Below are 14302 nucleotides of genomic sequence, written 5' to 3' on the forward strand. Positions count from 1 at the left end.
AACTGGCAGGGAAATGCAATCTGCCCTCTCTCAAAAGGAATCGACGACCATCACCACAGCACCTGATATTGATTCCACTTGGGGATACTTTCACAAACACCAACATTCTTTCATGCATCGGTGTATTCCATCCTGCCTCTGGATATCCTATCCATCCTCCAGGCCATGGTACACTGAGCCTATGGAGAGGGGGTTGCGGTCAGGCAGCTTGCTTGCTTTCTCGACGTGGAAAGCTAACTTGACTGAAGGCAACTTTAGCTATTTGTCTAAGGCTCCCAACAAGTGTCAATTCTGAGGCATGCCATGAAACACCACCTTGTGAACTTCAAGGCTGAACTCTTCAACCAGTCTGCTTCTTTCAAGTCATGGTCCATCCATCCATCCATCCATCCATCCCATCCATCCATCCATCCATTGGGACCATACTCTGTGCAGGGCATTGGTGCTGTCGAAGCAGTCTCCTTGGCTCTTGGACACAATCCTCGATGGGTCGCCACTCCGATACAGGATACCAGCAAGCTGGTACTCATTTTGCCGACCTCAAAAGGATGAAAGTCATGGTGGTGCCTTGTCAACTCCTTTTATGGTGCATGCTTCCCCATCCATCCTGTCCCTCACCTCAAAGGACATTAATGCAGACTCTGCCTGAGATGAGGCACAATGTGCGAACTATGTTTGCCTCCAAATCTCTTATACCCAACTCATCCCTCTTTGTGCCCATCTTACCCCCTTCATACTCACTGTTTACTGGACTTTGCCCTGCCGTTGTTGCTTTTCCTTTATCTGCCCTGTTCAGTCTGTCCTTCTCCTTTGCCCTCGCCTCTCCTTTCCGCATGGAGGCTTGACTTCCCCCAAGGCAGTGTGTTGGCGTCTCGGGTCTCGTTTCTCTTCTATATAATTGACCTCTCCGATTCTCTGGTAAACACGATCATGCAAGCCAGACTGCAGCTGCATCACTCTCAACTCCTCTGGAACTTATAAGATGCTGATCTGACGAATGGAACGTGTCCTTCAGTCCTGGGAAATCTCACTGTCTATTTCCTTGGTCAGTCACTGTGAAGAGTTTCAGTCTCTTGACCTTTTAGGCTTCACCAGTAGCCATACCCTCTCCTGGGCCAAACTCGTAGCAAAGCTGGCTTAGTGCATCCTCCATTGATCCAAGTCTTTCTTTGGAAAATTGGATCAATTCACAGTCTACAAGGCCTTTGTAGCTCAATGGAGTACCTCTCTCCCCAATGGGTTGGCTGCATCTCCTGGATTCAGTTGAATCTAAAGCTCAAAATTATTAGGATTTCCTGCGACGATGCTGAAGCACAAGGTCTGTTGCTTTCACATTGGTGGACTCTGTTTTCTATCCTTCTTCTCCAATAATGCTCCCTCTAGCTCTGTCCTTTGACCCTTCTCAGCATCTTTGAGAAACATACGTTCTTCCGGTAACCCCCTCCCATTTAAACTTCCAAAATCCAGGCTGATTGTGCACCTAAACTCCTTTATTCTTTGCTTCTCCAGTCTATGGTAGTGCTTTACAGAGGCTGTCCTTTCCACTCTTCCCTCTGGGGATTCAAGCAGGCAGTGCATTGCCACCTCGTGTTGTCTCCCATCCTGACCCATAACCATTATTCCCCTATTAACTATTCCGAACCAAACCCTTATTTGCTGATTGTGGTCTTGACTGCCCCATCTCCCTCTCTCGGTCCCTCTCTCGGTCCCTCTCTCGCTCTCGCTCCCTGCTATTCACAGGCAATACGTTCCTGAAGAACGCCTCCAATGTCGGGGCATCGGTAAATTTTTTTTTTAAACCTGGTGTAGGCTCATAGAAGAGCAATCATGGAACAAATTAGGACAGAGCATAGAAAGGGGAAACAACAGCAGGCCTGATGGAGAAAGTAGACAGAGATGGACAAACCACAGATGCAGGTAACGATAGGGGTTAAGGGAAAAACCGCAAAGGGTGGCTAATATGGATACATAAGTGAAATTGTGTTTCCCAGTTTGTGAATGAGTAGAGGGAAGAGGCTGCTGCCTGTCTGTCAGACGTTTGAGAGATGTCACGGCAGAGTGTGGAGTCATCAGCAAAGAGATGAAGTGGATTTTTCAGTCGGAGAGATCATTGATGAAGATTTGTGATAATATGGGTCCGAGAACACTGCCTTGGGGTACTCCAGCCTTGACACAGGGAGGAAAAGAAAGGGTTCCGTTGAAAGCCACATGTTTCCATGGCATCAAGCTTCGCAAGATGTGAGGCAGGCAAGCCAGTCCTGAGGGGAGAGCAGTACTCCATCAAGCTGCAGGTGAAGGCCTTGTGGATGATGGGAGTTCAGGTGTGCCAAGGAAGGACTTTGTATGACGGAGGATGCCCAGTCGGCGGCTGGCTTTGGAGGCCAACATTGAAATATGGTTTGACCAAGAAAGATCATGGCTGATAGTGAGACCCAGGAGTTTGAATGACTGAACTTCCTCAAGAGGATTGTTGAAGTCGATGGGAGGGTTTGTCAGACTGTCCTTCCAGAGAGAGATGGGGAGAGTGAGAGATTTGTCAGGATTGAGAGACATGTTGTGTAAGTGTTTGAACAGCTTGTGATATTTTTTTATTTTTTGTCAAGGTCTGAATTGATGGATGAGGCTGCAGCCTGCCTATCTGAAGGATGAGGGATGTCATGGCAGAACAGTGGAGTCATCAACAAATATATAGTGGATTTTCCAAATCGTCGGAAAGATAATTTATGAAGATCATGAATAGGATTGGGCCCAGAACACAATCGTGGGCCACTCCAGCCTTGATGGGGAGAAGGGATGAAAGGATTCCATTGAGAGCCACATGTTGGCTTTGAGAGTGGAGGAATTCAGTCAGCCATGTGTGGAGTTGATCTTGGATGCGATAGGCAGAGAGTTTGGAGAGCAGAGCACAATGCCAGATGGAAGGGGAGCATACTCCAGAGACAGACTTAACAAGGTGCCACCAGGTATTCAAGAAGGGAGACGAGTTTGAAAGTTCATTCTTGAGGTTGGAAAGATGTTGTTCTCTGGCTGTCCAGAGAGTGGACACGCACTTGTTGCAGACCTTTTGGAATGCACTGAGATTGCCTTCGGTCGGATTAGCCTTCCAGGAAGAGAAGGCAAGTTGTTTCAGAGCAACTGCCTCACCACAGGACTCGGTGTGCCATGGGCAGTTGGAAGGGTCGGATAATTGAAATCAAAATGGGATGAATCTGTGCATGAGATAGAGATGGAGATCGAGATATTCGGTGGAGGAATTCCCAGGTTAAGTTAACATTAGGGGTAGGACTAGCCTTGTATATGGGTGATTATACAAGGCTAGCCTTGTGGAGAGATGGCGGCTTGAGTGAAATGCCAGACTCGCAGTTGTTGAAGTAACTCGGTGAGAACAGCCAAAGAGATGTTGACTTTCACAGGCACGTGGTCAGATGAACCACTTGGAGCAGAGGAAGAGTAGGAGACATTTGTAGGAAAGTTAGTAATCACCTAGATCAGAAGGATGATTTGCCATTGGGAGAAATCGGGGTTGGAAGTTGAGGACAGATAGTCCCATGGAGTCACAGATGTCCTTTGCTGAAGTGCCATGGCTGGTGAGAGAGGTACCAACACCCAGCCAAGTTGCCTGGTGACAATAGAAATCGCCACACAAGAGGAATAGAGAGTTGGGATGAGTGGTTAAAACCAAAACTAGAAGGGCACTCGGTAGAGCGCATAACTCTGCCACGTAAAGCCTGATTCACAATGACATATCGGGCCCAATACATTTTTGAAATTTCTTGCTACATATTGTTTTTGGCCCCATCTCTCAAAGGTGTGAAGTCACTTAAAAAAGTTAAATTGCTCTCGGATCCGCATTCGGATTTGGAGCTTCACCAAAACTGAACCAATTCTTCCTCGTCACACACCCAACATGTCCACCAAGTTTTGTCCGAATCTGTCCACAGCTTTTTGAGATATCCTGCACACAGACAAACACAGAAAGGGGATGAAAACGACCTCCTTCACTTTCGGTGGCGGAGGTAACAATGAAAGGGTAAACGGTGGACTTGAAACCAAGCGGGGAATATAAATGCACTGAAGTGAAGGAAATGAACGTGTGATTTGCATCGTCATCAATGAACATGTTTACAGGTCACGTGGCAATGATATGACATGTCGTTGTGCAATGTGACACATAATCATGCTCCTCGAGAGGCTGTGAAACGTCGCCGAGAGCCTTTTCACAATGTGTGTTGCACTGCGCAGACCGTGCGTACTTACTGGAGAACATGTTTAAAATACATCTCCCATGGAGCATTGTTTTTATCCTGTGCTCTCATCCGTTCCTCTTGCATCGACAATGCACACATTTCTTCCTGCTCGTGCTCGTGTGAAAGGTTCCAACAATGTGAGTCCTTATTGTGGCGCACACGCGCACGCGCACGCACACACATCCAGTGGCAGTTAACTTGGGTTTATTGATGGAGTTCTGGTGTAATTTCTGACTGTGCCTTTTCCTGTTCAAAGTATCCACTGTCGGTATGCAAGGGAACTTTGCCTCCGATTCGGTGCCTCACTGTGCAAGAGCGTTCTCGGCTGTTAAAGTCTAAAATCGGCTGAAACTCCAAAATTGTTAACCTCAGATACTGCGAACATCAGATGATGTGGTTCAACTCGGATCATGTTAAGAAGCATTCAAATGTGTTTTATGTTGGACAACAACAAAAAAAAGATGATTATTTAGTCGAGTGATTATGGAAGGTCTGTATTCACCGCTATCTGCTTGTTCGTACCTTTGTCTGTTTATCTGTGAGCATGATGTCTCAAAAAGTTTGATGGACGGTTTGCGACAAAACTTTGTGGACAGGTTGGGTGTGTGAGACAAAGACAAATAGATTAGATTTTGCTGAAGATCCACATCCAGATAAGAGAATTCTTCAAGTGATTCTTCACCATTGAGAGATTGGGCCAAAAACGATGTGTGGCATGATGTCTCAAAAAGTTGTGCACGCGTTGGTTAGTTGACGAGAACAAGCCGATTCGATTTTGGTTCAAGTCCGGATTCAGATCCGGCCTTTTGGTGAGATGTAAAGTGTTCAGCCTGGCGGAGCGATGCGCTCTACAGAGTCCCGTTGTAGCTCCTCAAGTGATGGGAAAACTTTGCAAAGCAACATGAGGAAATGGTTACAAGTAGGAAAATTCTACTTGGCTGTGCGATCTGGACTAAATTCCTTCCAGTTCTCTTCTTCTTTGGGGGGGGGGGACGAATTTAATTAGTCTCCCCTAATAAACATACTCCAACTCTGATGTTGCTGCAAATTTTAAAACAACAGAATTTCTTCAATGAAAATGATTATTTATTAATATTAAATGGCATTCCCATCGGGGTTAAGGCTCACAAATGCTGTCCTGGCATCCCTATAAAGGATACACAGTCTCAAACATAGACACACTATTTGCTGCCAGATGTTGTTACCCTCACCGAAGGAGAGCGAGAGGGAGAGGGTATTGTGTTTGGGTCCGTTTGTTCGTCGACGCATAACTTTCGTGTTTTTCTCCGCAACCTCTTGTCCGATTGAGACAAAATTTTCAGAATTGGTGCGACGACTCGTGTAGAATGTTTTAATGATCATTATGATGTTATAGGTCACGCGGTGTGGCATCCATGTTGGAAAAATGGAAAGATTTCAGACCTCTGAAACCGCACCAAAGAAAAAAATTGAAACTTGGCACGTAGCAAGAGCTCCTCATGGGGAATGAGTTTTATTATTATTATTATTTTTAAAAAATGACATCATACATGCCTTCGTTATGACATCATAATTGCATATGTAAAACGCGACATCCAATAAGTATGAATTTTTTTGAGGGCCATCATGGGATAAAATGGTCCACAAATTTTTGTTATATCATCGGTCATGTGATTTGACAGCCATATTGTTTTTAGAAAACAAAAAAACCTTCAAAAATCTTCTCTGGAATGGCTGAACAGATAGAGGAAAAACGTGACGCATATGACCGCCTATCAATGAGGAACTAAAGGTTCACTCATGTCATAGGTCTCGTGGTTTGGCAGCCACATTGGATTTACCCTAAAACGTATAAAAATCTTCTCCAGAACAGCTGGACGGATCGAGGGGAAACTTCACACAAATGTTCCCCAAGGCATGCATGTACAAGGTTGTGAAGGAATTATTGATGTCGCATGGTTTGGCAGCCATATTGGATTTAAGAAAAATATTAAATAATGTTTTTTTTTTGTGTGGAACCGCTTCATCAAGAGACACGAAACTTCAAAATTGTGATCTCGTGGTGATGAGGAATATATGTTTTAAATTTCAACTTGATCGGACGCATGGTTTGGCAGCCAGAATTATTTATTTATTTTGATCTGGGTTTTTCTTTTGGTTTAAAAAAGGTAATTGAATAAAGCTCATTTTGCTTTGCCTGGATGGGTTTGAGTGTAGCGGAGTTGCAGCTGATACCCGGATCCTATCCAGGTTCCTCCTGATGACTTCATCTCTGCTTTTTGCTCGTTGCGGTTCCTTCTGATTACTCCAATGCAGGACTGGATGGATGATGGATCTTTGGTCTTCCATTTGATTTGAATTGAATCTCTTTTAATCCCATTCTGAATTCAATTGAATAATGATGAACGTCATGGGTCAGGGTCAGGTGTCCAATCAAAATGGGTCCTCTTGGTACCCGGTCGTCACTCGCAGTAGTTATAAAGTGGCATTTTAATTGTGCGTCTTATTAATTATGTAAAACACCAGTACACAAGCACCACACACAACTACACAAACACCACACAACACACCATACAAAACAAGTCCTTGTGAGGGCTCTGCATTCATCTGATTGCTCTTTTTCTTGTTTGGTTTGATTCGATTCCTGGCACAAACCAAATGTGGGGGGTTTGCCATTGCTTCACAGCATTGTTTGGCTGTGCCCTTTCATTTTGAATGCTGAATGTCGAGCAAGGAAACAGCACGGACCATTCTTATAATCTTTGGTGTGACTCGGCTGTGGTCTGAACCATCGACCTCCCAGACTCGGAGGGGACACAACTCACCATGACGCCACCGAGTGTAGATGTTAAATGAGATATTATCCAGCAATTTGGTTCAGTTTGTTGCACAAGTGCTTAAGAGTGTTATCGAGCTTCTCAGATTACTAAAATTAGTGCTTATTGAAGAGAAAACAGAAAAATTCATGAAAAGGGGAGAGGGGGACAGGTGGGGGAGGGGGGGGTGTAACTGGAATAAAGCGTGGGAATTTATAGTTGGGTGTTCATACATGGACTGCAAAGCAACCCTACACTGTATGTAAACGACGTATCCTACCCTACACTACCTGTATGTAGATAACCAACATTTCAGTTTTGGAATAAAAGACTGATTGATGCAATATGAAAAACGTCTGGTTAAAAAATAATAATTATGCCTTTTCCATCCCACCACACTACATCAGTGTTTGTTCTTGATGTCAAGGGAAGCAGTGGGTGCTGTTTCCCCGTCACTTTTTCTTTGAGGTTGGAACATTTATGGCTGGGTATTTGATCATATGAAAGAGTGGGAAAGTCAACCTTGGGTACACACGTATTACGGTCCGGTGCCAATGGCACGTGCGGATATTCCTAGATTTCATGCATTCCTTTAACATTTAACTCCAACATGGGAGGACGCATTGACAGATACAGAACGTATTTATAGTTTACCCGAGTAACCTTATTTAAAGGCCAAATGATATGGTGTTCAACGACGACAACCTGTTTCATCCCATTATTGCGTTATGCTTTAGATGTTACGAATAAATGGTAGTCATCACGGTATTGTGTCTGTGGATGTGCAACAGGCTGTCAAAGGTCACTCAAGGGGAATCGGGGCCATCTATTTATGACGTACACAAATGTGGTAGAATTTTTCTTCATACCCCCTTGCCCCCATTGTGTTCCAAAGATGACCCTCTCTTCCCTTGCCTTGACTCTTATTTCCAAACCTCCTTTCCCTTTTAGCCCCACTCTACCCACACCCTCCTAAGTTCCTTTATCAATCCCTTCACCCATTATCTTTACTCTCGGCGTGGCCATCGGTGGAATGTGTGAGTATTGCGATTATTGCATCTGGGTGTCTGTTTGTTTTCTCCGTTTTGTTGGCACAATAACTGGAGAATGAGCAGATAGAATCATCAAATTTGACATCGAGCTTCATATTGTGAATGTCTCTGATGGGTTCGACTTTGGGCTCACAAAGAAAAATAGAGAATGTAATTTAATGCCGGACTATACGTACTCCCACTCCGACCACGTGACTCTCGAGGTTAGCACCCTCTGGGGCGGTGTATTGTACCAAGGAACTGGAACGGTACTCTGTAGAATGCATACCTCCACCAGGTTGAACAGTTGACGTTTTGTGTCCCACTGTTAGGCCAGATCTCCAACTTCGACCTAAACCAAAATCTAATCACCTTGTTGATGCCACCGAACCAACACGTCCACTAAGTTTTTGTCCGAATCCATCCACAACTTTTTGAGATATCGTGCTATATATATATATATATATATATATATATATATATATATATATATATATATATATATATATATATATATATATATATATATATATATATATATATATATATATATATATATTTTTTTTGGCGAAATCTCTCGGTGATGAAGAATGACTGAAAAGTTCTGGTATCTGGATCCAGATCTTGACCAAAATGTAATCAATTTGTCCTTGTTGCACACACAACCTGTCCACTAAATATCGCCTCAATCTGGCCATAGATTTTTGAAATACCCTGCTCACGGATAAGCAAACAGACAGGAGTGAAAACATAACCTCCGACCACCTTCGGTGACGGACGTAAAAACAACGGCCCGAGTCAGCACTTCCATTGAGTACGTTTCAGTTGTTTCAATTTTGATTCCTCAATTCCCACACACTCCACGGTTCGGATGTGACACGGCTTCGAACCCATGATGATCCGTTTTTCTTTACTCCTTCCCACACGCCCTTTCCCCCCCCCCCCCGAGTTTCTGCTGTTGGGTCGCTCGTTCACTTTCATGAGGGTTAACTCTCCCAGGTGCCGCAATCCGGCAACACACCTTTCCAACTGTACCAACATTTAGCAAGTCAGTGAAAAATAACTTTGCTACCTGAGGTCCATCATCTGTCATTTAGCTCTTGTACGTTCTGATATCTGTACAATAAATTGATATATATTGTTGCGGTTCTTGGAACCGCATGCATCCAACAGATACTGGTCCCAAGACAGTTATTCCATTAATATATGTGTAGATAGTCCCTTCCCTTTTGTCTAGCGGGCCAACAGGGGCGTGCGTTGCGAGGGTCTCGTAGCTAGGTTTGCTTACATCATTCCTTCTTCATTTTATTTCCAACTTCATTCCTACTCTTGTTTTCTGATTATTCCTGAGGTAAATCTGAGCCACGTGTGCCTTGCGCTGTGAGATGGGTCATTAGCAAAGGCCAAGCAGACACTACACCCACAACTCTCGTACAAAACACAGCCTGCCAAACGCAATCGCAGCGGTAATTTCCACCTGGTGGTGTTTTTCCCAACACAGGAAACCCACCCAGCACGACGCCCACGCAGCACAGAACGCGTACCGAGGCCGAAAATAGAAAACCAAGCCCACGCCACGTTGCGCGGGATGCGAGTGTGCAAGGAGCAAGCGGCGCATTCCTTTCATCCCATTTCTGGACAAATTGTATCGATCGGGGTTTGCCCCGCGCACACGATAGTAGAATCGGGCGAACACGAGCGCTGGCCACGTGCGTAATGGCAGATCCACGCACACTGTACAGAACGTACTCGAATGCAGACCCGTGCACCGCTTGCGACACTTTGTTATCGTATAGAGTCTGGCACGAATGGACAGATCTTACTGTCTGTTTACCATAACATCTTACCTTCTTGCCTCTACGGCCAGCGGAGCTGCAATCGGGTGGAGGCATGTTGTACAGCTCGGGCCACGTGGCGCACACGGACTGGGCGTGTTGGCCAGCACTGGTCGGGGCACCCGAGTGGGCGTGCGAGACCGACGCTGCCATCGGACGCTCATCAGGGCACGGCCTGGGGGTTCCTGCAAGGCGATTCATGGCACGGAGTTCGGTGTGGGCGATTCGGAACGGGACATCTTTGCAGCGTAGGGTCATCTTGCCGGAAATGGAGTGTTGCGGTTTCCGGCCATCATGGCCGGTCTGCGCAGGGGGTCGTGGCCAATCGGAGCACCCGATTCGGGTGACGTCACTAAGTTTTGGGGTGGCATCACGGGGCCTATAAAGGTCCGAGCAGACTCCTCTCTCTCTCTCTCTCTCTCTCTGTTGCCCTGCCGCTCAAGCTGGACCTCGACTCCACCTTCTGTCGTCATCGCTGGGCTCCTCCTCCTCTTCTCCGCCCACACAACGCTGACTCCACCCTCTCAACTCAAGCCCCTCCTACACGCCCACGGTCTTGACGCGAGCTGCCCGAGGCGAGTGGCGACTCGCCAGCTGTCAATTTTGGTACCGTGCCACGGAGCACTCCCCTCAAATGTATTGGTGGCGTGTTCGGGTACTGCGTATTTGGAGGAGGAGAAAGGAGTGTTTTTTTTGGTGGCGTGTTCGGGTACTGTGTATTTGGAGGAGGAGATCGGAGATTTTTTTTTGGTGGCGTATTTGGAGGAGGAGATAGATTTTTTTTTTTTGGAGGAGATAGGACTTGTGGATGAGGCCTGGTCTCGCACATGTTGCAGTGTGTTGCCAGGCTGTAGTTGTGCTGTTGTGGCAGAATAACGTGTTGTTGAGATGCAAGCCTTTGTTTACAGGCGAGATGTCAGTTCTCCAGAAATATCATTTCTTCATCGACCGTTATTTGCTGCAGTTCAAAGAAGTCATCTTCCATAACCAAAACGGTCCCTGCAGTACTGTTTAGGCTTTGGCATGAATGACCCGCCGCACTGTTTCACTCAAAATGATCATTGCTGTGAAGAAATTACCGTTGATGGCATTTCTGCAACTTTGATGTCACTTCGTATCTTGTAATGCACACCTTCTTTCATGCGATGAGATAGTTGCTGGATGAAAGCTGTAATCATTCCGAAATTGTAACCGTTGCTCAATTTTCCTTGAAGAAAAGGTGCGGCACTTTGGTTCGGATGACCTTACCTACCATCTGTTTTCATCGCCCCATGAAGAATCGTAATTAGGAACTGCTTTGGTTGTAATTTATTCTCTTGAATGGGACCTGTGAACATACTTGGGGTGGGGTGAGGCGGGCGGGGTGGTAGTGGCCGGAGGAGTGAGTCTTGCAGATCTGGGAATAGGGAGGTCGCTTGAATATCCACAAAGATGTCTGTTGCAGCTCAGACTCCCTCCTTCGCCATGTTTGCTAAGATGTACATTATAAAATGATTTGCTGCACCCTTTGCGGGCTTGAGGTAGGCAGCAAATTCTGCTTGAGAGTTTTCAAAAAAAACCACGCCATGGCATGCCATCAAAGGAGGGATTATTTAAAAGCTTTCCACCAAGTAGAATGTGTTGAAATTCGCTGCTGGTGAGAGGGAGCCACAATCGTGAAGTCCACATTGCAATGATAGCCATATTATTTCGTGAGAACCATATGACCTTGACCTTCAGCATTTATGGAGAGAGTGTAAATTACGAAAATGTGCCCCCATCTATAACCGACCCATAAAACTCAATATCATGAAAATTGGAGGAAAATGATTCAAGTTATGATGATAAATGTGTTTGTTAATTCGGTGACAATCCGAAAAAGTAGGTCAAGGATACGAATCAAAACGTCTGTTTTTTTCAGACCGCCATTTGACCTTGACCTTAACCTTGGTGGTCGCTTTGTGATCACATATTTCTGGTTTTTATTGTTGTTGTTGCCATGGTAAAGGAAATATGGCACATAGAATTAGGTTAACGCTTAAATGTAATTGTACTCAAAAAGCTCCGTGGTTGCAATTTCCTTCGGTGGATACCAGAGGGCATCATAACAAGACCTTCCCAGGGCCCAAATTATCCATTTTCGTTTTTTGGATTGGCTTTTCATGAGCCAAGTTATGTTTGCAAGCTCGAGCAAAGGGGAGTCTCCGGGCATTCCACATCACGTCTTGTGTCTTTACTCCAAGGAGTCTTTTTGCCCCCATTGATCCCTGGGTAACCTCCAGGTGAAGCTGAATTGGCACTGAACTCCAGGCAGCTTCCTGTTGCAGCTCGTTTGATTTGGTTTGATATTTCCTCATCGATTTTATTAAGTGCGATGTCTGTTTGTCTATGTTGCTATTTTTCTCGGAAATGGCCAAATAGATCGTCGTTAAACTTTCAAAGGTTTGTCAGTTAGTGCTGGTGAGTGTTTTTTGGTTTAAAAAAAAAAAAAAAACTTTTTGAAAATTTTGAATTTTTTTTTTGTTTTGAAAAAACTTTCAACAACCCTAAAATGGCTCGATAGTGTCTAAGCCTTTGTAGGTATGTTAAAGATAATATTAACTGATCCCCGACCACATTCCTTAGTGGGTGTAGGGAAGTATTTTAGGCTCGCACACACAAAAAAATAGAAATCAAAATTAGATATTTTCTTTTTCATTTTGTATTTTCGAAATGCCAACAGGATTCGAACAGCACCGGGCATTACCAGGTACCCCTGCTGATATCTACACAAGATCCAATGTCGTGTGCTGCTTTTACATCTCCACCCAAACCACTGATTGCACAAAGATGAAAACGGTAACAAATGAATGGCACTGCCTTGTGTCGGGTCAAGAGTAATTTTACAATCACAAAAACATTTTCATCATTCGCATCGATATCGATAAACGCCCAGGCAAAGCAACCGTGAGCTATGTTTTGTTTGGCTTGGGGACAAGTCTCGAGATGCCGCCGATTGGCTGTAAGGCTCGGTACACTACTGCGATTGACTTCTGGCAATTGACGTCAAAGCACCCTCATTATACCTGTTTGCCCGTTTTTAGAATTTCAAAATAAAAAAAAAACAATTGAGCTACAAATAACGCAACAAAAAGTTTGTCTCCAGCCCACGGGTTGCTGGCGTCTTTATAGCACTCCATGAGGCCGATGAAAGTAGAAGATCTCGGAGGAGTGCATGGGAGAAAGCTGTGTGAGGTAATTATGAAACGGCATTGCTTGAAATAGTGGAGGGGAATGATGCGATCGGCATGAGCAGTCTGTTCCAGAGATTGAAGGAATGGAGGTGAGCATCCATCTTGTAATTAATGGAGAGGGCAATGTTGACTTTGGTTTCTTTCTGGCACGTATAGACAAACACTGCCGTAATTATTGCCGTTCTTGAATTTCCGGTTTCTGAGAATTGACTAGATCTTCTTTGACTGCCTTGTTTTCAATGTTCACACCAAATGGAATGATCAGGTCATTAAGTGAGTGCTGTCGTCGATATCGATCATTCTGGGACATGCTTCCACTACTTTTGAGACAATGGCACGTTGAAAGTTTTCTTCATTTGCCAATCGATTTCTCCATACGTGCTGCTTTAAAAGCTTTAGTTTTTTTTTTTTTTTTGATGCAGTTGACAGTACTTTTACCCTCCTCATTCGAGGTGACCGGCGCTCTCGGTTTCAAAATGCTTTTGTGCGTTGACGTTGATGTTTGCATGAAATAAAGTTTACATTTGTCAAACCCATCGCTCATCAAAATTATTATTTCAATCTCTCCTCTCTGTTAAAAAAAAAAAAATAAAATGTTTTATTGTAGTGCCTGCTTTGAGTGTGACAATACACCCAAGGCATTGTGATATTGTTTTTAGGCTTATGATTAACCATAAAGCCAACGTACCATCAAATTAACAAAATGATTCCTCTCTTCCATTGAACCTTGCTACCGCAGCATGATGAGGTGACTTCTGCGGTTGGTGACCAGGGTAGCGAATCTGTGCCTGAGCAGCTGTTTCGTGCTGTTGCTGAATCGATGGGCGTCTACATGAGTGAGGACATGCTGGACTTGCTGGAGCCACTAGTACCAGGTAAAACGGTACAAGAGCAAGCCATCAGAACATTCGACACTCTCACTGTCCTCCACTGAAACAAATTGCATTTGGCATTTTGCTACAACTTGGGATAACTGGTTTTCGACAACATATCTCTCTGATCTGATGTATCGTACCCTCTTACAGAGCGTCAGTGCTGCTGAAGCGCTTTCTTGGCACAGGTTATACCGGGTTGTTTACCATTGCCTTCCAGCAGTAGTTAGGGCAGGAATTTTTAATCTGTTCATGGTGCTGGCGATAGCTCGCCAACTGTTCACAAAGGACACCGCGGGATCTTTAACGT

General features: G+C 44.8%; 1 protein-coding gene across 10 annotated transcripts in view; it reads left to right on the plus strand.

Annotated features, from left to right (window-relative positions):
* Nucleotides 1-14302, plus strand: part of LOC147019375 (progesterone receptor-like) — a 315415-nt gene that overhangs the window by 47014 nt on the left and 254099 nt on the right. For 8 of the 10 annotated variants that reach the window (XM_085899845.1, XM_085899842.1, XM_085899839.1 and 5 more), the window contains exon 3: nt 13860-13995. In XM_085899845.1, the coding sequence (XP_085755971.1) occupies nt 13860-13995 (136 nt within the window). Of the gene's footprint in view, nt 1-13000; nt 13210-13859; nt 13996-14302 lie in introns of those variants that run through there. The other 2 variants (XM_085899846.1, XM_085899848.1) reach the window with 2 other exon arrangements.

Source organism: Eptatretus burgeri, chromosome 10 (genome assembly GCF_056783735.1).
Source record: "Eptatretus burgeri isolate ZD-2024b chromosome 10, Ebu_testis_v1, whole genome shotgun sequence".
In the NCBI taxonomy this organism is placed as follows: Eukaryota; Metazoa; Chordata; class Myxini; order Myxiniformes; family Myxinidae; genus Eptatretus; species Eptatretus burgeri.